At 46.6% G+C, this 27,724-nt stretch overlaps 2 protein-coding genes across 6 annotated transcripts in view; one reads left to right on the forward strand and one right to left on the reverse strand.

The window, feature by feature from the left end:
• Positions 1–8,093: 8,093 nt before the first annotated feature.
• Positions 8,094–10,695, reverse strand: LOC133217853 (maestro heat-like repeat-containing protein family member 7). Of its 2 annotated transcripts, XM_061363664.1 has the most exons (6): positions 10,445–10,695; positions 10,112–10,237; positions 9,747–9,826; positions 9,213–9,333; positions 8,817–8,897; positions 8,094–8,575 (listed from the first exon to the last, which is right to left on the reverse strand). In XM_061363664.1, exons 1-6 carry the CDS (start codon positions 10,505–10,507, stop codon positions 8,171–8,173), a joined length of 876 nt encoding a protein of 291 aa, XP_061219648.1. In that variant the 5' UTR covers positions 10,508–10,695; the 3' UTR covers positions 8,094–8,170. The 2 variants fall into 2 exon arrangements, with proteins under 2 accessions (XP_061219648.1, XP_061219647.1); XM_061363663.1 differs by having other exon boundaries at positions 10,112–10,695.
• A 1,336-nt stretch (positions 10,696–12,031) lies between these two features.
• The window catches only part of TRIM37 (tripartite motif containing 37), a 28,362-nt gene continuing 12,669 nt past the window's right edge, over positions 12,032–27,724 (forward strand). For all 4 annotated transcript variants that reach the window (XR_009726954.1, XM_061363568.1, XM_061363567.1 and 1 more), the window contains exons 1-14: positions 12,032–12,173; positions 13,773–13,874; positions 15,137–15,177; positions 16,095–16,211; positions 17,290–17,377; positions 18,203–18,325; positions 19,349–19,472; positions 21,132–21,199; positions 22,654–22,778; positions 23,912–23,962; positions 24,396–24,477; positions 25,990–26,066; positions 26,554–26,733; positions 27,448–27,562. Coding sequence is in view for 3 of the 4 variants with exons in the window: in XM_061363568.1 (XP_061219552.1) it covers positions 12,153–12,173; positions 13,773–13,874; positions 15,137–15,177; positions 16,095–16,211; positions 17,290–17,377; positions 18,203–18,325; positions 19,349–19,472; positions 21,132–21,199; positions 22,654–22,778; positions 23,912–23,962; positions 24,396–24,477; positions 25,990–26,066; positions 26,554–26,733; positions 27,448–27,562 (1,314 nt within the window). In the remaining variant the exon portion in view is untranslated. The remainder of the gene's footprint in view (positions 12,174–13,772; positions 13,875–15,136; positions 15,178–16,094; positions 16,212–17,289; positions 17,378–18,202; positions 18,326–19,348; positions 19,473–21,131; positions 21,200–22,653; positions 22,779–23,911; positions 23,963–24,395; positions 24,478–25,989; positions 26,067–26,553; positions 26,734–27,447; positions 27,563–27,724) is intronic.

Below are 27,724 nucleotides of genomic sequence, written 5' to 3' on the forward strand. Positions count from 1 at the left end.
TTATTTTTTAAATGGTAAGTTAAAATGTTTCTTCAACCTAGAGGATTCAAGTTGAGCCATTCTTCATCCCTGATGAAGGTGAGTGTGATGGAGGTTTTGCCATGTTTGTTCTGGTTTTCTGTTGATTCTCATATTGTTTGTCAGTTAACTGACCTAACTTTTTCACACTGCATGTTTTTTGTAAAGAAATGACTCTTATTTCAAATACCAAGTAGCTTTGAAATGCAGCTGTATGGAAAATATTTCAGAACTAATGTTTAACCTGAGCTGGTTTAATGTGGAGAGTTTGAGAAGAACTGGAATAGAATAAACTGCTAAGTATTTTTTATGAGCTTTTTTCTGCTTTTTCTATTTGTTACATAAATTGTCTCTTCAGGCTTCCGCTTACTTGAACCCTTAAAGCGTTAATAGAGTAAAGCTCTGTTTTGAGATTTATACCTGAGATGCAAACACCTTGTTGATTCAAGTTACAGTAAGACTTGCAGGTCACAGAAGGTTAAAATCAAAACTGTATCATACGAAGGAAAGTGCTGTATCATACGAAGGAAAGTGCTGTTGCAAATTCTCTGTTGACTGAAGCTGCTTTCTCAACTTCAAGGGTATGTCAAGGTGTTTTGCTTTTCTGGTTTTTGCTTTCATATTTTAATCGCTTTATCTCTCGATTTAGTTCAGGGATGGAAATGGTGTGGTACGGGGCTACTACCTGTCTGTGTTCTGCTACTTTTATCCCCTGCTGTACTGTTTATATAAGTGTTCAGTAAAATTGCCAGCACACCACGTCTTCAGCTGGGCCTGTGAGCCTCCCAGAAAGCATGGTTCTGTTAAACTTGATGCATCCAGCAGTTCCAGTGTCTTTATTTTGGTATTAATAACTGTGATTTTCCCCGGTGTAGGTATGAGTACCGTGTAGAAATGGTTCACCAGTCCACCAACGATCCCACCAGAAGCATAATTCGAGAGTTTGCCTCTGATTTTGAAGTTGGAGAATGCTGGGGTTACAACAGATTCTTTCGTTTGGACTTGCTAGCCAATGAAGACTATTTAAACAGGCAAAATGACACTGTGATCCTAAGGTAAGGAAGGCAACTTAGCGGGGCTCTTTACTGCTATCATTTCACAAAGTACCACACCTGCAGCTGAAATAGGAAATAATTAAGGAATTGAATTTAAAATAATTGTGACATGTTTTGCCATAAATGGGTTTGAGTGTCATAAGCTTTAAAGAGAATGTGCTGAAGGGAGTTGTGGAAACTATATCTCTTTCTTTTGAGAAGTAGCTATGCTTGGCACTAAGAAGCCTGGGTTAGGGATCTGTAGCGAATTGATTTAAAGGAAAAGGCTGTTTTCTCCCCCTTTTCAGAAACAGTTGCAGTGATCAGAGGAGATCTTTGGGAATAAAGGAAGTCTGTAATTTAAGAGAACTAATGCTGTCAATGGCAGTTGCAGTGTTAAGACAAAATACGGAAGCTTTATCCATCTACTTCAGATCCTCTCTGTACAGTCCTACTCTTGCTCCTGCTAAATGCTTTGTAGTGTGTTAATGTTGTTAGTGTTGGTTTGTGAAGATCAATACCTCTTGTATAACTGCCCTTGAAAATACTTCCTGTTGCCATTCAGTGTGCTCAGGGTACTGAGTATGGAAGGACATTGTTAAGTTTATTTTATCACTGGATTTCAGGTTGGGTAATATTTTTATGTAGGGCTTTTAGGATTTTGTGGGGGGCAGAAAAAAAAACAAAATGAAGGGGAAAACCCTTAAAAATCACTTTTCAAATGTTCCTTTGAAGGGTACATAGAATGTGCTGGGCTGGGAGAAGGGAATCCCTTTGAAGAGCTTCAGGCAAGACAGCTTCTCCTCTGCGATAGTGACTGTGGTGGTGGCATTATAAGGAAGATGCTTTTTTGAAGGTTCCTTTTTTATTCACTTGTTTATTTGTAAGCGTGAGGGCACGCTGGCTGTTCTTGGGGGAGGGAAAGGTGGTGTTCCTTTTTCCACTGCTCTACACAGGTCTTGTACTGAGTGATGAGTTCTGTGAAGAGCTGACAGTGGAAAGTCTGCAGCATACTAGCAGTTGTGGTTTTGCTGCCTATCCTTCCTCCCCCTGCATCATCCCCTTTTCCCTATTTTCTTCTCTGAGCTAAGTTTCCCTCATTACTTTGATCCCTTTTGTTGTTCCTTATGGCTTTCAGGAGGGTCTGCTCTTGCAGCAGGTAATGCTGTTTTCCCTTTTAGATGTTTTTTCTTAAATGCACTACAGTGGTCTGTGACATGTAATTTCTGATGAGTGCCATTTGACCATGTAATTTTTTGCTATTGCTATAGCAGGTGCCAAACACGTGCAGTAATTGGATGGCACTTCAGAGATTAGTCAAGACTGCCAAGACTCGCAGTCCTGCAAACCACAGCTGAGGTGCTGTTTTTCCATGGAAGCCTTGCTGTGCCTGCTTCTAAATTTATTTGCAATCTGCATTTTCAGCAAAATCCCCTGTGCAAAAGCCTTGTCAACACTCGTGGCCTTCCTGCATCGCCCTGACGCTGGCAGCGGTGCTCCCAATGACTGTGGCTGGGCAGGTGCCAGGGACTTGGGCACAACCACTGCCCGGCAGCTCCTGACCGGCCTTTCTGCGCTGCGTGTGAAGGACACCACGGCCTTGGAATGGTGGTTGGAGTTTTGATCAAAAAGATGCATTTCCTTGAGCAGGGCTTCACTGCTGTGCCGCAGAAAAAATATGGACTCAGTCAGAGATCAGTATGATCAGACCAAAGCCGTTCATTGCAAAGCCTTAACTCCTTATATACTATTGCTTACATATCCTTCCAGTGATTTGGCATATTATGATTGGATAAATGTCTTGAAGACCCTTAGCAACTAACATATAATTGGTTAAGCACATGTGTGAGAACCTGACCTCGAAAGCTTGCCAACAGTCCATGGTTCTCGTAACTCGGTGAATTCCAGCTTCTTCTTATCTTGCTTTCTTAAATCGGGCCTCTCATGGCCTTGCTGTATCTTTCAGGATTATTCCGAGTTCATGTACCAAATATCCATTCTTCTGTGAGAGCACTGTCTCCACACTGCTTTTCAGAGCTATCACCACAGCGCCCACAGGGTCCGTTGAATTCTTGGCCGTGTCCATGAAGTTCTCAGCATGTCCATGGTGTGAACTGCCAGGGATGAGACCTGGAATTCGTTGTCTTTGCTTGAATTGTAGAGGGCTGCAACAGAAGGAAAGAGAGCAGAGCTGAAACCCACTGATCTGCAGAGACTCGCAGGCATCTCTTCCAGACCATGCCAGCCCCAACCATCCCTTTTCCTGGTGAGGAAGTGCAGGTGGACAAATGGATCACTTGGAAGCTGCTGCTCAGGATTGCAACAAATGCCCCCAAGATGTTCCCTGGAGCAGGATAGGGCACAGCAGCATCCCCTGCTCTGTCCCCTGCCCCCACCCACCCCCATCACACACAGCACTGCCCCTACTCACCGCTGTAGATCTCCTGCAGCGTGTCCTTGCTGCTGTTCTCCAGGTACTTCCCAGCCAGTCCTGTGCAGAGAGCTTGGTGAGACCTGCTGCTGCCCAGGACCCTCCCAGCAGCATGGCCCCAGCTCTGCCAGTTTGGCTGCACACCTTCCCTCCCCTCAGCAGGGTGACCCCAGGGAAGGACAGGACCCGAGGGGAGGTAGCACTGAACAAGGTGCCACCAAGCCCTGCTGCAAGGGCAGGAGTAGGAGGAGGAAGCACAGAGCCCCCATCTGCACAGGCCCTGTACGGGGCAGCTGGGGGCTCTGGCAGGCACAGGGCTGCTCCTCGCAGCCAGTGCAGCAGATGCCATAAGAGGGACTCCAGGGACTGTGGCTCACCGATGAACCTCACGGCTGCCATTCGCACGGTGACCTGAGCGTGCTGCAGATAAGGCATGCTGTGACGCACATACTCTTCAGCCCTGCTCCGGTCGTGCTCCAGCTGGAGAGAGCAAAAAGGCACAGGGATGACACAGACCCTCCCCAGTTGTCCGGGCGTATCCCTCCTCCTGGCACCCCACACCCCTGTCTTGCTCCTCAGTCCATTTGCATTTCCCAGCCAGGAGCCCTGTGGGGCTGAGGTTCAGAGACAGCCGCAGGCAGAGCGGGATCAGGAGGTCCTGAGAGCCCTCTGTGCCACTGCCAGGGCCCAGATGGATCCTCTTAAACGTCCTGAGGGTGGGGAGGCGAGAGGGGCACCCGTGTCCAGCCTGGGACTTGTCCTCACCAAGCACTCCACAGGTCTGTCTCTCTCCAGTACCCGCACGCGGTGACCGAGCCGTTTCCATTTGAGCACCCTTGCAACTTCACAGAGGGCTTCATAAGATGCCTGCAGAGACGAACAAGGATTGGGGAGATTGTGAAGAGGGCTTGGGGCCCAAAGCCCTGGCCCCTGCAGGGGTCAGCTGTGAAGCTTCTGGGGACCCTGGTATTCAGGGGCTGCTGCTGAGCCCTGCTGGACCACATAGGGCAGGCCAGCTTCTTCTGCACTCCCTGATGCCCAGACCCCCCCCTGCCCCACGGGCTCAGCACACCCTTCCGTGCACCCCTGCTCAGGTCTGGAATCTCTACCTTGGCCACACTCTCAGTCTCATCACTCATGTGCAACACGAGTGGGACCAGGCTCTCCCGCGCTGCCTTCTGCATCTGCCGCCGGTGCTTCCAACCTGCCATCTGTAGTACTTCTTTGAAGAGGCAGATGGAGAGCTCTCGCACCTGGCTGGACACCTGGTAAGGAGGAGGACAGGAGGACTTCAGCAGCAGCAGCTCCCTGAGCAAGGGCATCAGCGTGGCTGAGGGGAGGGGATTCAGGTCTCCCAGAGCCATCAGCAAGTCAGGGAGAAGCTGGGCTGGGCTGCAGAGCCCAGAAGGCATCCCCGTGAGAGCACAGGGGCATGAGGAGGGGCACGGTGCTATACAAGTGCCGACACCAGGCTCTACTGACGGACACTTCTCCTTGCAAAGGGCCCATCAGTGAGGATCAGGCTTCCATAGCAGCCTTACATCATCAAACAGTTGCAGGAGCTTCTCAGCCAGCTGCAGAGCGGTGGAGCTGGCCTTCTTCTTCAAATGACCCATCACATTTCTCAGAATGAGCAGGGCCTTCATTCTGGTGTCTGCGTTTGTACTCCTCAGTGCCCCCTTCAAGTCTGGCAGCAGGACCAGTATTTTCTTTGCCTGTACAAAGCACAGAATTCCTTTTATGTGAAGCTGCGAAAGACCACCCAGGCCAAAATGCTCTGGCCATTAAGCACCGGCCTCCTGCCTTGCTGCCTGGCGGTGGCCCAGGAATCCCTGCAGCAGCCTCCTGGCAGGCTGTGCCCATGGTGCACTGAGTGGATCGGGGCCTGTGAGGGGGCGTTGAGGGCATTTGGAGCCGTCACCCCAGCTCGCGACTCCCAGCCCTGGTCAAGCCACCGCGTTACCCACTGCCCAGCCCCAGGAGGCCAACACGGCTTCCCTTGGCTATGCCCTGCTCACCGTGTCAGGTGACTGTGACAACGGGATGAGGACTGTGAGCGTCAGTGAGAACAGCGCCTCATTTTGAGACAAGGAGAACCTCCCCGTACTGTACATCCCAGCAAACTCTTCTGGTGTCACATCGCTGGAGGCCAGCAGCTGAAACAAAGACGGCAGTGAGAGACCAGCTGAGGCTGCAGGGCTCCCCGCACTGTGCAGCTCCTGGGTCCCACTGGCAGCTCAGGGCAAGGGCACCGGGGACAGAGAGCCCGTGCTGCGGAACACCCACCGCACACCACACGCTTCCCTGTGCTGGCTCTGCCTGTGCAAGTAGAGCACTGCCTGGGCAGACAGGGACTTTGTGCACCCGCACTCACGCAGCATGGCGTGGCCCTGTGTGGCTGGCACAGGGGAACCTGGTGCTGTGCTGGCCCTAATGGGCTGTGTCCCTGTGTCCCAGAGGAGGTGACTGTTTGGGGGCAGATGGCAGGGAAGAGGGCTGTGCCTGTGTTTCTGGAGAGGCAGGCACAGCCCTGAGTATGAGCAAGGACTGGTCTGGTTACTCACGGACAAGAGATGGATGCAGGCGTCCTCCGTGTTGGATGTGGATGTTGAACGTGATCGCAGGTGCTGGAGGTTGCTGCTCTGCTCCCTCAGGACCTCCAGCAAGATGACGGGATGGGACAGCAGCGTTCCCCACATGGCCCAAGCGACTCTGCAGACACAGAGCACTCTGTCAGCAGGACTGCCTTGGCCACCGCACGGTGCCCGGGCCAGTCCTGCAGCAGCCAGGCTGTCCTGCAGCCCTGGCCCTTCCCGACCCCTCAGTGGGAGTGCCCAGGTCCTAGACGGGGCAGGCAGGAAGGGGATGAAGCTATTCCCTGTGGGGCAGGAGGATCCTCGTGGCAAGCCTCGGGTCTGGCTTGGCCAGCTTTGGTTACTGCAGGGCTGGCCGACCCAGCAGGGCTAGAGAGAGTGATGGGGTACAGGGCTCAGCTCCTCAGGGGTGTCCTGCAGTTTTCTGTGGGCCTCAAGCTCCCTCTCCCAACATGGAACAAACGCACGAGGGCTGTGGGGGTCAGTACCTATCACATGCTTCAGAGATATCAATAAGGCTCAGGATCATCTCCTCGGGGTTCTGCTCTGCCATGATTAGAAACAGCAAGTTCAGGCTGCACTGGGCTGGTGCTGTGCTGATGTGCAGCAGGTTCTTATGGATGCAGCGCGTGAGGATCGGCACCTGGAGGGCACATGGATGAGGGTGGAGCTGCCACCAGACTGCAGCCATTTCCTCAGCTGCTGCTGAAACAGCTGCCCTCCCCATCCTACTCTACTGGCATGAAATGGCTTCAAGGTGCCTGAGGCACCTGGGTGAGGGAAGGTGGGATGTAGGGAGGAACAGTGCCTGGAAGGGCTGGAGGACAGGGCAGCCACAGGCTGCTTACCTCTGTCAGCCAGGAGGCAGGTTCTGTCATGGCCACGTTCACGACGCTGATCAGCTCCTCCTTGTCACATACACACGAGTCTCTCATGGCCTCTATGGCCTTGAGGACAATGACTGTCTTTTCAGCAGGGTGGAGGTATTCCCCAAATGCCTGCAGGAGGGAGGAAGGCAGGGAAGACGTGTTAACACTGAGTGCCTGATAGCGTTGCTCAGCTGGGCAGCGACAGCAGCTCTGGTGAGAGTACCCCTGCAGATCTGGCAGTAGGGGCTGCAGTTGCTGCGGGGTAGAGGATGGGACGAGCGGGCCCCACAGTGAGGGAGGGTGGGCACGGTGTGCTGGCCCTGCAGAGAACCAGGGCTTCCTGCTGGCCACGAAGGCTGGAGCTGCTGCTGGGACGCTGGAGTGCAGGCCTCTGGAGGCCCTGCTCCAGAACAGCAGCAACCCTCTGACCAGGGACAGTGAGATCATGCCAAACCCGCTGGTTCTGGATCCCTTTGCTTGCACCAGTCTCCTGCCAGTGCCGCAGACAAGAGGCCCAGCAAGGGAGGAGCTCATTACCTCTGCAATGCTGCTCGTTCTGGATAGAGAAAGACAGGAGAGTTTCCCTGCTTCCCTTTTCCCTCCACCCTGGGGATGCTCTGGGTCATCCTCTGGTGACGTCATGCCTAAACAGGAGGGGATCACGGAAGAGTCATTAGGACATAGCATTGATTTCCATCAGTGACAGCTTTGGCTATGGGGACCATGGAACTGCTGGGTTCTGAGAGGTCCTGAGAAGAGTGGGAAGGAGAGCAGCAAAGAGCAGTGCCGGACTTGTGGTGAGCACTGAGCTTCTGCAGCAGAACGATAGCTGGGATGCTGTGGGAAGCAGCTGAGACGGGCAGAGGAGGTGGGGGAATACAACAAGCTGTCCTGGACTATGAGGAGATGTCTGTGTGGAGGGATGCAGCCCAGCATAGCTTCTCTTACGTTTTTGCTGCTGGATGAATCTGAAGAGGTGCTGAAGAGCATCCAAAGCCTCCTGATGGATCTTCCAGGTCATGCTAGTGCAGCAAACAATGAGACATCCCAGCAGCTGTCCCAGGAAGCGGTCATTGGTAATGGCATGGTGGGAAGAGCTGTAGTCATGTCTATACAAGCTCCAGACCTGGGCAAGGGAGGCAGGACAGGCAGAAGGGCTGAGGGACAGCAGCTCAACAAAAGCTCTGAACCTGAGACTCTGCCCCAGGGAAGGATCCTGGAGGCTCAGAGCTGTGCAGGGCCCTCCCAAAGCAGCGAGCTGGGCAGCAGGGCAGGGAGAGCTGCCAGGCCTGGCCTCCCACCATGCTCCTTGGGCAGTGCTGTCCTGCACAGGACTGGGAGCCAAGATGGCTCCTGGCAGAAAGGGCACTGCGACGGAGGGAAAACCATGGGAAAAAGAGAAGCCAAGACCCTTGCCCAGGGCAGAGCCATGCTGAATGCCTCAGGCATCTCCAGCTGCAGGCTGCTGCCCACGGTGGGCAGGGAATGGGAGACAGCCTGGCTGGAGGGTGCCTGCCTCCTTACCTGCACTGAGGAAGAGCTGGCCATCAAATCGGCCAGCTTTGCGATCCTTGCCACGGCCCGTTCACACACAGCTGCGTGCTCGATGTCTGTGAAGGGCAGCAGCATCTGGAAGGAGAGAAAGTGCTGCTGTGCCCTGGGAGCTGGTGCCTGTGCCAGCCAGGGGACACAAGGCTCCTGGAAGAGCACGGTGGGCCATGTCTGGGTCCCCTGAGAGAGCTGAGCGCCCTCCCTGCAGTGTGCTGTGTGCATGGAGCTGCGACGACACCGTGTGCTCCAGAGCAGACACTCCCATCCCTCCAGGGAGAGGAACAGCCCCTGCCAACCCTGCTCTCTGCCAGTGCCGCACCTGCAAGATTCTCCGCAGATCCCTGGAGCCCGGGGAGCTGAGCACGAAGCTCTCCAGCAGGACGTCCATGGCATCCAGGGTCTGCAAGGAGGATGAAGGTCACGTCAGTCTTTCTGCAGTCCTTCTCTCCCCGGGGAGGGATCTAACCCCCACGCCATGGGGAGGACACCCCTGCCACCTCTGGATGGCCAAGGGACACCTTGGAGCAGACAAGCTGCAGCGGGCAGAGGAGCCAGTCCAGAAGCTCTGGGCATGGCAAGGCCCACAAGGAGATGAAGGGACAAGGGTGGGATAGTAAAGCCGAGACCCTATCGTGCCCTGGATCGCTGGTTGTGGTTCAGCACTTGCCAGCCAGGGAGCAGCTCTGAATGCTCCTGGCAGCCCAACAGCACTTACCTGAAAGTAGAGAATGCTGTCTTCGCCCTTCCTAGAAGTGATGGGGGGAAGCAAGAAGACCTTCCTAAAACAGGACGTTAAAAGGCTTTTCTTCTTGCGCTTCAATAGCATCTGCACTTTGCTAGAAAGAGAGAGAGAGGGACCTGTCAGACATGGGTGCCAGGAGCGCTGCCTCCGTGCCTTGTGCAGCTGGACACAGACCTCTGGAGCAGAGGTCCCCAAGAGGGATGGAGCCCTGGTGTGCGGGGAGCCCTGCCAGGAGGAGCCTCCTCCCTCCTTGATGTGGCCCAGGCCAAAGGACGGTCCTGGCAGGCAAAGCCTCCCGCCTCCTGCTTTTGGGAGCAGCCAAGACATGGTGGGGACCTGCAGGATCCCTCTGCTCTCCCCTGTGCCCCTCCGCAAGCCATGAGCACGGAAAAGACCATGCCCTTCGAGGGCACCACTGGACTCTGCCTGGATGGGAGATGCCCATGGCCAGGCCTAGGGCTATGGGCTGTGCAGAGGTGTCTGCCAAACCAGGAGCTGAGCACGCACCTCATCTGGGCGAGGGTCAGCATGGCTTGCTGCCGCACCACTGTGTGCACATGGTCCATGGGCTCCTCTTCCACCAGCGCCTGCAGAACACAAGCAGGATGGGACCTGGTGGCCACCAGCACCCAGTGCCAACAGACCCAGCACCAGGCAGCATGGCTGGCAGGCACCCTCTGGCCCCAAGCCCAGCACTGGCCCCCAGCGTGGCCCTGCTGCCAGGGCTGCTCAGCAGCACCCGCAGGCAGCTCAGTGTCTGCCTGCGCACGCTGGTCCCTGCCCTCCCCCTGCACGGGCCCTGTGCGTTCTCAACAGTGTGCCAGCGCCTGGCAACTTGCCCCCTTCCCCAGGCCTGCCGTGTGTCCCCTCACCTTGATGTTCTCTGCCACCTGATGTTGCTCACAGAACTCCCTTAGTTCCTCTAGGAAGCCCTGGTCCCTGGCAGCTGTGCAGAGGCTGGAGACGGCCTGCAGGAATTGCACCTTCTGAGCCTCCTCCTGGGCAGCCGGGGGGCAGAGACACAAACAGGCAGCGTGAGAAGGGGGGCACGTGGCCAGCGGGACTGGAGCACTGGGGCTGCAGTGCTGTGCAGGAGACCTGGGGAGCAGCTCTGCCCAGCCAGCAGCCCCCAGCAGCCTGGCAGCAGAGCCAGTGGGCCCATCAGGAGACACGGGCACTGCTACCCTGGAAACGGCTGAGGTTACCTTCACTGAGCTCTGCAGGAAGGTCTGGATAAACTGCATGTGTGCAGTGCGTTCCTCCTCCATCCTTGGCGGACAAAAGGATAGGGGTGCGGAACGAGTAAGGTTGCCAGAAATGTCTCAGCACTGCGGGGCTGCTGGGGCAGTGGGGATCAACATGGGCTGCCTCAGGGGTCTGCGCCAGCCTCTCGCTCCCGCTCTGTCCCGTCGCCGTCCTGCCACACACTGGCATGAGGGGTGTGGCCTGCTGACTTTTAGACTGTGGCCATGGGCATGTCACAAAGGGCACCATGGCGGGTCATGGAAGGGATGTCACAAAGGGCACCATGGCGGGTCATGGAAGGGATGTCACAAAGGGCACCATGGCGGGTCATGGAAGGGATGTCACAAAGGGCACCATGGCGGGTCATGGAAGGGATGTCACAAAGGGCACCATGGCGGGTCATGGAAGGGATGTCACAAAGGGCACCATGGCGGGTCACGGAAGACACGTCACAAAGGGCACCATGTCTGGCTAACCATCAGCCCCACAAATCTAATGCGTGTTCATGCACAGCAGTAGATTAAACAACGATTTTTTTTTATTCAGACCTTCAGTAGGCAAAACATTTCCCATCTGCTTTGGCTTAACCAGTGTTGCCTGATGGAAAACCAAAGTTGCACGTACCAGGGACTGAGAAGATGAGACTTCCTAGGTGAGAGCTCAGAAAGGGAATCGCCTGAAACAGGGAAGTACCTGTGTCAGGTCTTTTGTCTTAACAGCTGGGTACTATTTGGACAGAAATGCTTGTTCCCTGGTCTGGATGGCTTTGCTGTCTCCCCCCTTTGTGTAAATCCTCTTTTTTGCACTGTATTTAACTGCATCTTGTTTGAAAATAAATCTTTGCACTGGAAGCCTGACTGAGTGTAGCACCTGCTCGCTGGAGGTGGTTTGGGGATTTTGCTGTACACTTTCCCAGGCAGCACGGCAACTCTGTGGCGCTGCTCTCCATCACTCAGTCCAGACTTTGGCAGAGCTCTTACAAAGCCATTCTTCTTTGTATGTCCCTCCGTGGAAGGAATTATGTACACAGAAAGCAGAATGGGAGAATCCCTTTGAAGGGAAAGGTGGTGTTGCTTTTTCACTGCTCTTGACACTGAGTGACACTGTGCCACTGCCAGGGCCCAAAGGGATCCTCTTCAACATCTTGAGGTCGCGGAGGCGAGAGGGGCACCCGTGTCCAGCCTGAGACTTGTCCTCATCAAGCACTCCCAGGGCTCAGGACGCCCTGTGGTGTGCACAACACAACCGGATTGGGATCTGGTGACCACCAGCTCCCAGTGCCAGCACACCCAGCACCAGGCGGCTGGGCTCTGCAGAGCTCTTGAAACCATTTCCTCTGGGCGCCAAGCGTGAGGAGCATCTACGGGAGCCGCACGGCACCCGCCTGCCGCCACGAGCGGCTCCAAGCCCATGACCACACAAGCGAACCAGCAGCACGGACATTCCACTTCACGCGTGCGCAGTGCGGGGCGATGTTGGGTCCCGCCCGTGCAGCGGCTGTTGGGGTGGGAGGAGCAGCTGAGCTCCTCGCGACTGTGGAGGGCCGGTACGGGGTCCCGAGCGCAGTCGTTGCCCGGCGGCTCTTAACCGCCCTTTGCTGTTCAGGTCCAGGCAGTGTGGTGAGGACCGTGGTCAGGGAGGATCTTCTTCCCCGGCGGGGCCGCGGCCATGGACGAGCAGAGCGTAGAGGTGAGCGGTCTGGCGGCTGTTGCGCTCGCGCCGCCTCAGGGAGGCGGGAAGGGCTGCTTGGGGGTAGCGTGGTGTCCTCGGGTGCGCATCCCCGGCCCCATGGGGACGGGCCGCTGCGGCGGCGGCACCTTCCCTTCCGTGGGGGCCGGCGAGTGGCGGGGACGGGCCTACTCGGTGTGGTCCGTGCAGTGCGGCCTGAGCTGTTTACGGGCCGGGGAAGGGCTGGCGGATGGTGCCGCGGAGCCCTTGGCTGGACCCTCGCCCTTGTGTGAGGGGAGAGAGGCCGAGCGGTAGGGAGCTGTGGGCGGTCCCGGAGGTGGAACACAGATGGCAGCTCTGCCGCGGGCGGGGATGCGCATCGGGCCGAGTCTTGCTGCTGTGTGCCCGGTGGGCCGGTAGGAAGGAAGCGGGGTGTAATGAGGTGATATTTCTGAGTGACCCGCGGTTGTTTTACATAGGCCAGGTTAGAAAATAAAGGGGTCGGATGAACACCTGGTGCTGACAGAAGCCGCTCTGGCATGCGTGACAGCACAGCACGCAGTGGTGCTTGTCTGTGACGTGGGCGATTCGTACACGTTGCTGTTGTCCGTATTAATAAGAGCCAAACCGGGGCAGGATTTAACAAGACCTTCGTTGATGATTTGCTGTAAATGCATGTGCTGTTTTTTAATGGTTTGCAGCCGTTAAAGAAGATGCTGATGTGTGGGAGATGATACTGTGGTGTCTGTAAATTGAGGAAATGCTTCTGTGCTCGTTTATAGTTTCGACTCCAGGGAAAAAAATAGCCCATCAGAAGACTCTCAGAGTTCTGTAGTTGAAGCCGGAAGGGGTCTTACTCCTGTCCAATACAGAACATGAAACTTCTTATCAGTGCAAAATCTCATCAGTATGGAAAGCAAGCACAGCTTGGTATTTCCAAGCACCTTTCTCATTTTGGGGATGGGAAGAGCTGAGGTGGTGTATGCTAGAACGAAATGCTTCGCTCTTCAAATGGGGGTAGTAAAAGATAATTTGTCAAGCTACACTTTATCGCTGGAGAATTATTAAATGGGGTGTGAGAGAGCGTAGACATTGTGGAGCTAGTGCTAATGGTAGACCTTAAAAAATGTAAGCCTCATAAAAGTAAAACCAAAAGGCCCATACAGTTCAGCCCATCCCATTAGCGTTCTGTATAACAGCTACATGCACTTACCACGCTTCTGAATTAGTTTAGTGCCAGTACATTGAAACTCCTGTGCTTAGAATCTGCAGGTGCAGCAGTTTATTCTGGTGTCTGTTCAGACCCATGTGAACACAAACACGAATGACATCTTGGCTCTAGAAAGGCCCACGTTAAAAAAGATGAGCCCAAGAAACTGTGCGTTGAAGAACAGTGTTGCAAAACGTGTGCTAAGAGCTGGTGTAGTGTAGGAGGAAGGGGGGGGGGGGGGCGAGAGCCACTGTGTTTGACATGGTGTTTTGACTCTAAGATGAGCTGTTGGTAGCTGTTTGGAGTGGGACTGCGTGTATGAAACCTGGCACTCTGCCTGGGAAATAAATGCAACTCTGATATGCTTGAAGTATATGGCCTAACAGTAGCGATAATCTTACCCTCTGCAGAGCATTGCTGAAGTATTCCGATGTTTTATTTGTATGGAGAAATTGCGTGATGCACGCCTCTGTCCTCATTGCTCCAAGTTGTGCTGTTTCAGTTGTATTCGGGTGAGTTTCCTCATTATAGTTTATTCTTGCAAACGTATGAACTTAAAACTTAGTGCTCTTATGAAGACGTTCTTGATTCTTTCTTGTCCGTTTCCCTGGTGCTCCAAGGATTCCTTTTTCCTGCCCTGTGCTCTTCAGTTTCTTTCAGGATCCTTTACAACTCCCCAAGTTAAAAAGAGGCAGGCTGTGCATTGCATTCAGCAGTGCTAATTATAGGGACTGTCTGGATAATTGCTTTAAAGAAGCAGACGTATAATGATCCCATCTGTGGCATCTCTTGGGAGTCAGTGGTGCCTGTTTGGAAGACACAAAATCGGGATAGGAATGAAATGCTGACTTGGCATATCAGTATGGAGCACTGGAAGGTCATAACACCACCTCTGGTCACCTTGGAGATGTTGTAGAATACTTACCAAACTAGTATAGTGTCAGCAGATACAGGCTCAATCTTTCTCAGGAGAGCCCGATACAGCAGGCTGAAGCAACATCTGAATCCCAATTCTTTGATGAAATCCTGGTTTCCAGTGTATAACACTTCAGTTCCAAGTCTAGAAGCTGTAGGTGCAGTGGGAGAGGGTTCAGCTGAGGTTTTCAGTCCTCTGGTAATATTTCCAGAAACTGGAACAGGCAATCATTTGCTTTGAAAGCTCTGACAAGAGCTATAGGTGAAGGCTTCATGTTACACATTAAGAATGTTAGCACATTGTTGCTGGGTGGTGAGAGATTATTCATGAGAATCTTTAAATGTAGTAGTGAGCTGACAGATACAGGCCCATTAACTGCTGTGCTTTTACACTTGTAAGTTGCAGTGGGCAGGTGAAGTTCCTTCCTCAGCTACTTGTCTTTGGAGCTTTCTGGAAGAGAAGGATTTGAAAGGTCCTTGTGGATTTGATCCTTGATCCACAGGTATCTGTGTATAGATAGCCCAAGAGGAAGAAATAAGTTACCTTGAAGAGTATAATCTAGACTGAAATTTAGGCTTGTGTCTTTTGCTTTCTTTTGTTGAAACACGCTCTTCAGTCTGTGACTGTGGGAGTCTGCCCCACATGTGTGGTTTCTAATGGAATATTTGGTACCTCAGAATCCTGTGTTTTTTTACTGGGGTGCCTTTGACATCTAAAGAAAAGTGGTTGCTTTGTGACTAAGTGGTGGAACAGCTAAATTATAAATCTTAAAATCCGCCCAATTAATGATAGAATGTGTTTTCTCGCAGTTCTTTTTTTGCACTCTCTTAAAATATGTTTTTCCTTTTTTCTTCATAGCGTTGGCTGACGGAACAAAGAGCTCAGTGCCCTCATTGTAGGTAAGGTATTTTTAGTATCAGAAAGCAATTACCAGGAATTGGGTGTACTGTCCTGTTACGATCAATCTCTTCTTTTTTTTTCAGTGCAGGTTGCACTGATTTGTAAGTTTGATTTGTTTTTATTTTTATCTTTTTTAAAGGACTCTGCTGTTACTATAGAAATTTACTCTGGTATAATGCTTACTGTAAAATATGTCCGAGTTTTGTGACCAGCTAAGCAAGATCTTTATTCTTCTGCTGTCGCACTGCTGTTTTCAGTGCGTGCAGTTGGTGTAATAAGAGTAACTAGATGGTGTTCCCCTCAGAACTCCTTATACTTTCGCAGGAGTCAGAGACCAGAATCTTCAGTTTTCAGACTGAAATGTCTGCTTTTTTTTTTGCCCTTTTTTTTTTTTTTTAAGCCGCAGTGTTGTGTTTGTTTGGTGTGGGTTTTTTTAATGCAAGCCCTGGCCTCCGTTAGCACTTCTGGGCACTTAGCGATACTAGCTCTTGATGGACCAAAAATTGGAAGGCAACATATTCTTTTCTCCTAAGGAAAGGGAGGTCCTTAAACGCAATTAATCAAGCATTTCTGCAGAACTTCTTAAATATTGAGCTTTTCAAGTATTTGGTCTATAGCTTTCAAGTGCTAAAGTGAAGAAGCACTGAGAAACAAAATTCTTCGCCTGTCATTATCCAGGAGTCTGTCAAGAAATCTGGAAATAGTTCTTGGGTTCCCTATGTTGACTTCAAACATTGCTTTGCTTCTTGTTGTTGTTTTTTTCCCTGAAATAAGTAGGGAGCAAAAAAGCTGCTGCTTTTTTGCCCATGAATTTTTCCCATAGTATTGAGTCAATGAACTGAATTAAGTCAGTGATGCTTCTCTTCTGTCTCTTGGAGCTGAGTTCTTGGTCTAACTCTAGCCATGCTTCTTGCAGAGCCCCGCTGCAGCTGCGAGAGCTTGTGAACTGTCGTTGGGCAGAAGAGGTCACACAGCAGCTTGATACACTTCAACTCTGCAATCTCACAAAGCATGAAGAAAATGAGAAAGACAAGTAAATGGAGCTTTCTTCACATAAAGCATGTTGCAGTTAGCTTATATAAGCAGGCTCTTAATTTCCCTGATTGTAAGGAGCTGAACAAACCGATAACTTTGACTTAAAAGCTGAATTATGCTCATTGTCTGACAAAAAGTTGGAGTTAATTTCTGTCACACTTAATGGAACAAGAAAAACTCTTCAATGTCTTTGCCTAGAAAACTCCTATTTCTTGTTTGGCTCAGCATAGTTAAAATGAGAGCTAGAGGAAACATGAGGGGTGGTAATACTTCTTCAGGCTGTTAGCCCTTCTTTGTGACCATACACCTGAAATAAAAGCTTCCGCTCAGTGGCTTGTTCATTTGGCAGTCCCATTAAGACTGTGGGTGCTCATTTGGTATCTCAACACCTAAAAGCAGAGAAGCTGTTCTGAGAAGGTGTCTTCTAGTCATGGGTGAAAATGTAATTGGTAAATCCAGACTGAGATCAAAGAAAATATACAAAGTCTCAGAGAAAGCACTTCTATTACTACATCTGCAGCATGACTGATGTTCACTATCCTTCCTTGTCTTTGGAGCCTCTTGTGTTTTCTGATACATTGTCTCCCTAGGAGCAACCCTCAGAACTTTCTCAGCAGGCTTTTCTCCTGGTTTTATCCCATTAGCAGTCCTATTACGTGTGTTAAGGTATATTCTGGAGATTTGGAGGAGAAAAGTGTGAGAAGAAGCATTGATAAATGAACAGGGACCAATTATGTGTTCTGTGTCTGCCTCCTCCTCAAGTTTGTGAATCCGAATGGAGGAGGAAGGGAGAGGCCTGTATTTGAGGTCTGTCCTGGTCTGTGCTTGATCTGTTGGGCGGTGCTGTTCCTGAAATGTTAAGAAATGCCGAAGATCGATTTGTCCAAATAGCTTGTGAGCCATTGCTCTGTGGTTACTTTAGGTAGCATATGATCAGGACTTTAATAATGGGATTGATGCACTGATGGTACTCTCAGTGTTGGACAGCAAAGCAAGTGAAAATGTTAAATTGAATTTGCAGAAAATTCATGGCTATTTTCTGTTGATAATACGTGTGGTTTTTTTTTTTGTTTAAGGTGTGAAAGTCATCATGAAAAACTTAGTGTTTTCTGCTGGACCTGTAAGAAGTGTATCTGTCACCAGTGTGCGCTTTGGGGAGGAATGGTAAGAAGAGACTTGCATGCGTGCACATGGTGTGCCTGCAGTAAGAGACTGCAAGCGTTCTGTTTGCCAGCATTTTGAAGAAATAGAAATGCTGTGAAACTGTTGTAATGGCAGTTGAACTGCCATGCAAATACTGTAGTGGTATGTGTATTTATAATTTAATATGAACATCGGGTTTGAAAAGCATGGCTCCTGTTTATAATTAGAGAAGCAAATTGAATTTTTGCTGAAATGAGGTCAGAATTACCTTCCTTCTTGTAAGCCTCCTGATGTCTTGCGTGAACTTGAGAGCGTGGTGGGAACTTTATGGGCAAAAGTAGAAGTCTTTCTCAGAAAATACAGGTAATTCTTAGATTACTTAAATGTTCTGGCCTGTAATCCTGAGGATCTTCACAGCTCTATTAGCACAAGTCTTTCCTTTCGGTTGCATATTTCCAGGAGAGACCGCTGTCATTGGCAGGAATATAAGTGTTTTAAAAGTGCACTGCCTTTGTTTGGGAAGGGTGTTTTAGTAATAATAATAAAAATAAATAACCTTCTGTTGTTATTTGATTAGAGAACTGCAGAGCGAATGAAGCAGTCTATCTTTGGGGGCCTATTGAGACTCTTGACAGGAAGCTTTGATGCTATAAAAGCCAAATTCATGACTTCTTACAAAGGGAAGCGAAGGACAGACTTCCTACATACAGTCTGCTTTGGAACTTTTCCAAAACGAGTGGTACACTAAGAGATTTTCTTCCCCTCTGGGTACTTTAATAGGAGTGGAATGAAGTTAAAATGAGATGCTCTATTATTCTCCATCTGCTCCCCCTTTTTCTCTGACAGCATGGAGGACATACTTTTAAGCCACTGGCAGAAATCTACGAGCAACATGTCACAAAAGTCAATGAAGAAGTAGTAAAGCTTAGGAGAAGACTCATGGAATTGATCAGTTTGGTTCAAGAAGTGGTAAGAAACCAATCAGAGATACTGTTCAGTTTTCCTCTGGTACACCGTTGTCAAGGGGTAACTGTAAAAAGAGGCATGGAAATATTACACCATTGTATAGGCTCGTGGTGTTGTCAGCAGCTGTTCAGAAGCTGTTGCTTCTGCTAGAACACGTTTTCCTTTTTTTAGGAGAATATATTTGAGCTTACAGGATTTGGAGTTTGTGTACCTCCTTTTTCTTCCCCAGAGGGGTAAATGTGTTAGATATCCAAATATTGACATGTCAGCTTTGGCAGTTTTTAGTGGGAATCACAGGAATGAATTTTTTGTATTCTAGGGAGGATTATTTTTGTGTTCTGCTGAATGCTGGTACATTTATCGGGTATTCTTTGCACAAATAAGTTGGTTTGTTGTTTTTTTTTAAACAAGGCTCAGTAGGGTTTTTGTGACTGTTACATCACCATGTGGGCTCTTTGTAAGTATTTGTAGAATCACAGAATGGTTAGGGTTGGAAAGGACCTTAAGATTATCTAGTTCCAACCCCAAATGTTTCTAGAGGATTGTTGCTTCCACCTTCCAGGGTGAAGGGCATAATTTTTATCAAATTATTCTTGTTACCAAGAAGGTAACTTTACTGCTCAAATTACAGAAGAGAAAATGGCAGTTGTATTGATAAATTTTGGTACTAAAGAATGCCTATATGATAAATATGTATGCAATAAGAGAATGTTACTCAACTTAGTGTTAACCTTTGGTCACCCACCAGAGGGCACACTTACGTGTGCCATAAAGTCAACGGGTATTTTCAGGAACGGCCTGTAACACACCTCATCTAAACCCACATTCCTATTTTCTTATTCTGAATAAGTGAGCTTCAGTAAGACCTGGACTATTTTCTTTTTTTTTTTCCCTCATATAGAAATAGTGCTGGAGGGGACTGTAGGAAAGCTTAGGAAAGAATGGAGCCAAGATGTAAAAGAGTGAAACGTGGAGAGGTGTGAAGCTTTTGATTTTGTGCATGTTTTTTCCTGAACTCTGGTTTAGGAGAGGAATGTAGATGCAGTGCGTAGTGCGAAGGACGAACGAGTTCGGGAAATCAGGAACGCAGTGGAGATGATGATTGCCCGATTAGACACTCAGCTGAAGAATAAGCTCATAACATTGATGGGTAGGTATTTATGCATGGGAATAACATATCAGTTATGTGTAAATCTATTAAGAAACTTTCTTGCCCTGGAAGTGTGACTCCTTACACACACTATGGTGTTTAAGCACGTTAAGCACTGTTTAAGATTTCTGCCTGCAGCAAAGCTTTTAATTAATCCCATAGTTACTGTGATACAGTTCTAAGTTGTTAAGATGTAACCTGGTTAGTTTTGTTGGAAACTCCAGTATAATAACTTGGAGAACATTTCTGTCTAATTGGAAGATATTTAGTTCCTTTCACCTAGAATATTAATACAGCATCATTTTGGTTAGCCAAGATGTCCATCTTTGTGATTTGACATCTTTGTAATATATATGCTCCTTTTAATGTAACTTTAAAAAATGAATAGTCTGTATGAGCTGTCTGGTGAGCCAACACTTCAATCCATACATACAGGCAGCCTTGTCTGCGAACGAAGAGCGTGGCATGTGGACTCAGAGCTGCTTATTTGGTTCCTGACACTTTTGCTAGCTGGGACTGGTCACTTTAGCTCTATTTTGGTATTGAGGTGAGAAGACGGGTGGTGCACTAGTAAAAATGAAGTGTAGCTTTCAGTGAGAAGGACAGAATATTCTGCAATTGGGTATAAGTGTGCCTGCTTTGCTCAGCTGATTTTGCATCTGTGCCTTGGTTATTCCACCCGTGTTTTCCTTTCCGTAATGCATTGATATGAGCACATAGTAAAGGTGACATCTTTCTTTAGACCCTCTTGAAACGTTACACTTGTGACCTTACTTTTGCAAGGTACACAACGAGTAGGTTAAAGTACACAACAGATCCTTGACCTTGTATCTATGTACTTGTGGGAATAAAAGTAAGGCAGTAAAATAGCTGTGCTGAAAATGTATTTCTGATGCTTGAAATCTTCACACACATTCGAACACGCCTCCCATCTCCCTGCCACCCGCCCAAAGAAAACCTGCAATGTTCATGCTTGGAAAATGTTCTTAGCTTTGATAATGCTTGTGTTTATTCTTTTAGGTCATTTTTATTAAAGCCAAACCAATGTAACAGATAGGTGCTAGCCGTGTTTCAAGTACATCTTCAAACACATGTCAGCACCTTGTTTGCTTTAAATTAAATCCAGGAATCATACCTACTTTGTGCCTCTGTTGAATACAGTAATTGGTCACAAGATTTGTGTTAGTGTGTACTGGTTAAAGGTCAGTTTTAAAGCTGTAGTAAATATCATAATTATTTGTATGTACAGGTTAACATTTTGTTCATGTAGCACCTTTTTTCTAACAGCTGCCATACTCTTGAGGTGTGTAATGTGTGACGGAAGTGAAGTCAAACCTGTCTTTTTTTATTTCACGTCCAAAAAAGCACCCCAGAACAACAGACTTGCCATTTCTGGGACACAGAATAATTCATTACTGACTTAACCTCAAGTGAGTTCTTTACTACAGCTCTAATTAAAAATGTAGGCTTACTTTTAAAATGATTTCTCAATCAACCTTGGTATATTTAGAAATTCTTTACCTTAGTAGGTTTTGGATCAGCTTCCAGGTTTAAAAAAAAAAAAAAAAAAGTGAAAAAAAAGAAAAAGCTCAGTTTCTTAAAATCCAGTGAGTTATGGGGTGTTTATTTCTTTAAACATGTTGTCTTCTCTTTAACCAGGTCAAAAGACATCACTTACTCAAGAAACTGAACTTCTGGAATCCCTGCTTCAAGAAGTAGAACATCAGGTGATTATGAAAAGAGCTGAAATACTGCGTTACACAGACCCCTCCCTCCTCAGTCAGATCCCTCCTCAGTCAGCCTTCCTTATTTAATTTATTTTTAAACTGTCAATGGTGTATATTTTTTGAGGGTATCTTTTCATTTAAGTCGTCTTAGGTCACGCAATTTCTTCTTTAAAAAGTTGCTTGAAAAACTAGTACAGGGATTAATAGCAGTAACCTAGAAAACTACACAGTTACATGTTTGGTGAATGTAACATTGCAAATCCTTTCTCTTGTAGTTTGAACTTGAAGCATTTAGGTGGTGTGGGTCTGTTAGTCCGTTAGATTCTGTTAGTTCTGCTGCTGTCAAGTGCATATGAATAGTGGTTGCTATAAATTGAGAATAAAGAAAAGTGTTTTGTTTCTCTGCTTTTGAGGAAAACTGAACCGGTTCTAGCTGTTTATTTCTGTCCACCTGTCTTTCCAAGAAGATATTTTATGTATTTATTTATTTTTGTTTATATACATAATATATGTATTTTTGTCTGTTTGTTAAGAGCTGTCTGTGAAGTTGCATATATTGCATCCCAAATGAGGATGTTTTAAATCCTGAACAGCAGTGAGTACGCAGCTCTACAAGTCAGCTTCTCTTTTTCAGAATAAAGCCTCATTAAACTATTAATAAATCAGTGTTAGTGAAACATGACCTCTCCTCCCTGCAAATAGGAGGAATAGCATATTAACTGAAAATAAAAAAGTGAACATGCAAACATGTGGCAACTGTGTAGGTCTCCACTGCTTATTTAGAGTCATCATATATGTCTTTGTCAAGAGGGCTTTGAACTTCATGGTCTTTTTTGTGAAAGTGATAGAATTATTTGAAGAGCTCATAGCAATGATGTGACTTTAAAAACTGTACATATCAGTCTTAATTATTAATGTATTAATATCACAGGAGCTTTTATCGCTGTGTCGTGATGCATTTGGCAGATTATCTTAATGTCTAATTAGGCGTCATTTCCAGATTGATCTGCTTTTGATTGCCCAAACACCATAATAGATGTGACATGGTATTAATCAGACATCTTCTATATAAATTAGTTCAACCTAAGTGAAGTACGTGGTAGCTGCTGTAACTTTCACTGTAGGGTTTCGAAGCCTTAAACATTCAGAAGTTCCCAACTGGGTTGCATAGGCCTAGGAGTGAGACAGAATATACATTTCAATTTCCTAACAGAACACATGACCATCAGCTGTCGTAGGCAAATTCTTTATCTTAGCAGCTGACAGTTTTAAGGTAAATAAACCCCAAACAAATGAAAAAGCAGAGAACCCAGAACGTTCCAAGCTGCATTTTACATTGCATTGTAGGTAATCTTTCTGAAGCTGTAACAGATGTGCAAATTATTTTTGAAAACCAAAAGTGGTCAAAACCTATGGTTTCTACTAATGTTTTTCTTTCTTGTTTTTTCCCCTAGTTACGATCGTGCAGTAAGAGTGAGTTGATCTCCAAAAGTTCAGAGATCCTGATGATGTTCCAGCAGGTTCATCGGAAGCCTATGGCCTCATTTGTTACCACTCCTGTCCCCCCAGACTTCACAAGGTCAGCACTGCAAATACTTTGTTTAAACTTGAAAGTCATCTTACAAAGGTTTGTTTTGCTTGTTAAAAAATGTGTAGAGTAAATTAGAGGAGAATATTCATTTTGCTGTACTGATGCATGGAGGAGGACATGCCTCATCTGGGAGGTAAGTGTATTATGTACCTCAGCCTTTTGTAAAGCTATGACAGGAGAGTGCCACTGTATTTTAAGAGGAGAATTCGAGAGACTAAATGATAGGCGGCTGGTGGAGAGGTTGCCTGATACTTGCCTTCTCCACAGTATGAGCTGTGGCATTGGTAATCCGGGGAGTAAAGTGATTTTGTCCGTTTTTGTGTTAAACCTAGTGTCTCTGACTGAATTTTGGTCCAGGCTTGTACACTGAAAACTTTTAACTGCTTAATTACTCCTGTTAGTAACCTGTGCCACAAGCAGGCTTTTCTGTTCTGGCAGGGCTTATTTTATGTCTGTAGTCCCTGCTGGGGAGTCCCGACAGTGGCTTCCAGTGACAGTAGGTTCTTGGGAATTCTGTTGAGAGTTTAGGCTAGCTGGCTGAAAAATGTCTCAAAACGAAGGGAGGAGAAGTCTTGAAAAAATTCCTCAAATAATTTTGTCTTCTCTAGCAAAAATTGGTTCGGCTTGCTTTTAAAGGCAAAACTTTTCCTGGCATGTTTTCTGAAAAGAATAATTAAATGACTTTCTAAGGGGAGTTTAAATCTTCCTGGCATTGGAAAATGAACATTTCGGTATCTCTTGCTCGGAAACACAAACCATTTGAGCCTTTTTCAAACCTTTCTAGAACTATCAAGGAGTCTTCCGTTAAAAGTTCACCATATTAAAAGATTATTAGCCATCACGTAGAAAAGGGCAAATCCTCTTAAATACTTGTGGTTGCTTTTCCCTTCATTACATTAAATACTTGTTTTATTGTGAGCTATCACATGGAGAGGTAGTGGAGAGAAGGCTTATAAATGGAATTTTCAGAAGTACTGAACTAACCCATTATATAGTCCTAGTGAATTTCAGTGGCTCTGGTGACCTAATTCATCTTAAATGCTTCTGGAGATTCCAGAAGTTGGGATTTTTAATGTCATGTTATTCAACTCTGATATATTTACATCTCTCCTCCCCTTTAGTGAATTGGTTCCAGCCTATGACTCAACTACATTTGTCTTGGAAAACTTCAGGTAAGAATGTATTTTAAATTACTGTGAATATTGAGAAGCTTTTTTTGTTTCTTCTGTACATGAGTAGTAGTCCTCAGAACACAGAATTGTCTCTGCAAAAAACTGTCAGATGTTAGCTAAGCTATAGGGAGGAATTCAGTCAAAAATGTCAGGTACCAGGTGGACAATTAACTCTAGCTACACTGTTAGCTAAAAAGATTTTCCATAGCAAAGGCAATTTTTTCCCTTTTTAAAAAAGATTGGATAATTATATAAGTGACACATGTATTTGTATGGACACTTACCATTCTGCACGGGCCTTGTGCTGCTACATGCTCTGTGCAGCAAGAAGGATGGTTCTAGTGTGTAAAAGCCCAAGTGTGAGTGCAGTTTATTGTTTTATGGAGGTTTTGCTTTGTCCCAATAGCAAATGTTTTTTCTCCTTTCTCAATAGTACATTGCGCCAGCGAGCAGATCCTGTGTACAGTCCACCTCTGCAAGTGTCAGGACTTTGCTGGAGATTAAAAGTTTATCCAGTGAGTTATGCTTTCAACTAGAGTCGTTACCCCACCCAAAACACTTCAGCAGCATTCGTGTGCTTCTCTTGTAAAGGAACATCAGTTAGTGTCTTCTCATGTTGTGTATAAAAAGCTGTATCAAAAGAACGTAATAAGGTTGTAGAGTTGATCACCAGCTACTGGAGCATTCCTGCTCTGCTTCCAGATATGCAGCATGGACGTTCTCAATGTAGTTAATCTGGTTAATTTAAAAGCAATTAAAAAAGGTCTTACTAATATGCCATAGGAACTGTAATAGATATTTTTACTATATTTTTCTGAGTGGTTTTTGTAGATGTTCCTTGCAGAAGTAGAGAGTAACTTAAAATATTTATGTTTATGAATAGTACTTATTTGGGCAGTTGGGAAGAGGACGAGGTATTAGTCGAAGATAAATCTGTTTTACTGTGCATCCAGTTCTCAGATGTTGAGAATACATGCTAAAATGTGTGTATTGTACTAACGTCCTTCTACTGAGCTGAATAGTCTGATTTCTGAAGCAGTATCTTTGTCAGTGTTGGAATGTTAACCCACAAGGTGCAATCTTTTTGCAGTCCAATAGCCTGCTCAGTGCTTCAAGGAAGCTCTGGCTGCTACTGCAGCTGTGTTTGGAGAAATATGTTTAGTGGTGGAGTGCAGGTTTTGTTTGTTAGTGGTTGACATGGCATCTTCAGAGAACTGGATTAATCTGTTAAGCCCATGTTTGCACAGAATTTGTATTTCTGGGGTGCAGAGGTGGACCTCTGCGTAAGCTTTCAGAGTATTGTAAATTCAGGATTGACTATAGAAGGTGTGCTGTCAGAAGGCATTAAAATTTATTTTTTAAATGGTAAGTTAAAATGTTTCTTCAACCTAGAGGATTCAAGTTGAGCCATTCTTCATCCCTGATGAAGGTGAGTGTGATGGAGGTTTTGCCATGTTTGTTCTGGTTTTCTGTTGATTCTCATATTGTTTCTCAGTTAACTGACCTAACTTTTTCACACTGCATGTTTTTTGTAAAGAAATGACTCTTATTTCAAATACCAAGTAGCTTTGAAATGCAGCTGTATGGAAAATATTTCAGAACTAATGTTTAACCTGAGCTGGTTTAATGTGGAGAGTTTGAGAAGAACTGGAATAGAATAAACTGCTAAGTAGATTTTATGAGCTTTTTTCTGCTTTTTCTATTTGTTACATAAATTGTTTCTTCAGGCTTCCACTTACTTGAACCCTTAAAGTGTTAATAGAGTAATTAAAGCTCTGTTCTGAGATTTATACCTGAGATGCAAACACCTTGTTGATTCAAGTTACAGTAAGACTTGCAGGTCACAGAAGATTAAAATCAAAACTGTATCATACGAAGGAAAGTGCTGTATCATACGAAGGAAAGTGCTGTTGCAAATTCTCTGTTGACTGAAGCTGCTTTCTCAACTTCAAGGGTATGTCAAGGTGTTTTGCTTTTCTGGTTTTGCTTTCATATTTTAATCGCTTTATCTCTCGATTTATTTCAAGGATGGAAATGGTGTGGTACGGGGCTACTACCTGTCTGTGTTCTTGGAGCTGTCCGCTGGATTGCCAGAGACATCCAAGTAAGTTAACCTCTAGTAAGAACAGCTGGTTTGATTTCTTTATTTTTTTTTAATTGGCAGAGCATCTGGAGAGGTTTTCAAACAACGATCTGAAGTTCTGTAGTGTTGCTGGGGACTGATGCAGAGCCCTCTTGAAAAGAACAGCAGGACTTCTGTTGTCGAGAAGCTTTGAATCGTGCCCAAAGATAATAACTGAAAGTTGTTATTTGGTGGCTTTCTCGAGATAAAAAGCTATCTGTCAAAACAACAGAGAAGAGCATCTGTCACCTAGTATTCAACCCTGAAGTTGGTTTACCATTCTCACTATTACTACTTTTATCCCCTGCTGTACTGTTTATATAAGTGTTCAGTAAAATTGGCAGACCACACCACGTCTTCAGCTGGGCCTGTGAGCCTCCCAGAAAGCATGGTTCTGTTAAACTTGATGCATCCAGCAGTTCCAGTGTCTTTATTTTGGTATTAATAACTGTGATTTTCCCCGGTGTAGGTATGAGTACCGTGTAGAAATGGTTCACCAGTCCACCAACGATCCCACCAAAAACATAATTCGAGAGTTTGCCTCTGATTTTGAAGTTGGAGAATGCTGGGGTTACAACAGATTCTTTCGTTTGGACTTGCTAGCCAATGAAGGCTATTTAAACAGGCAAAATGACACTGTGATCCTAAGGTAAGGAAGGCAACTTAGCGGGGCTCTTTACTGCTATCATTTCACAAAGTACCACACCTGCAGCTGAAATAGGAAATAATTAAGGAATTGAATTTAAAATAATTGTGACATGTTTTGCCATAAATGGGTTTGAGTGTCATAAGCTTTAAAGAGAATGTGCTGAAGGGAGTTGTGGAAACTATATCTCTTTCTTTTGAGAAGTAGCTATGCTTGGCACTAAGAAGCCTGGGTTAGGGATCTGTAGCGAATTGATTTAAAGGAAAAGGCTGTTTTCTCCCCCTTTTCAGAAACAGTTGTATTGATCATAGGAGATCTTTGGGAATAAAGGAAGTCTGTAATTTAAGAGAACTAATGCTGTCAATGGCAGTTGCAGTGTTAAGACAAAATACGGAAGCTTTATCCATCTACTTCAAATCCTCTCTGTACAGTCCTACTCTTGCTCCTGCTAAATGCTTTGTAGTGTGTTAATGTTGTTAGTGTTGGTTTGTGAAGATCAATACCTCTTGTATAACTGCCCTTGAAAATACTTCCTGTTGCCATTCAGTGTGCTCAGGGTACTGAGTATGGAAGGACATTGTTAAGTTTGTTTTATCACTGGATTTCAGGTTGGGTAATATTTTTATGTAGGGCTTTTAGGATTTTGTGGGGGCACAAAAAAAAAACAAAATTAAGGAAAAAACCCTTAAAAATCCCTTTTCAAATGTTCCTTTGAAGGTTTCAGGTGCGCTCACCAACCTTCTTCCAAAAGTGCCGAGATCAACACTGGTACATTGCTCAGTTAGAAGCTGCTCAGACAAGTTATATCCAACAAATAAATAACCTTAAAGAAGTAAGTGGCATCTATACTACTGTAAAAATCACCTTTTACTTATGAGTAATTAGCTGGTTTAGGTTTCAGTGTTCACATTTGACAGTTGTGTTTATTTGGGTTGCTATTGGTAGTTTGATATTGGGTGTTATTAAAATAATATATATGCAAGTCAACAAACTT

Source organism: Neopsephotus bourkii, unplaced genomic scaffold (assembly GCF_033783945.1).
Source record: "Neopsephotus bourkii isolate Nb327-2 ecotype Australia unplaced genomic scaffold, CSIRO-AGI_Nbou_v1 NB_1154, whole genome shotgun sequence".
In the NCBI taxonomy this organism is placed as follows: domain Eukaryota; kingdom Metazoa; phylum Chordata; class Aves; order Psittaciformes; family Psittacidae; genus Neopsephotus; species Neopsephotus bourkii.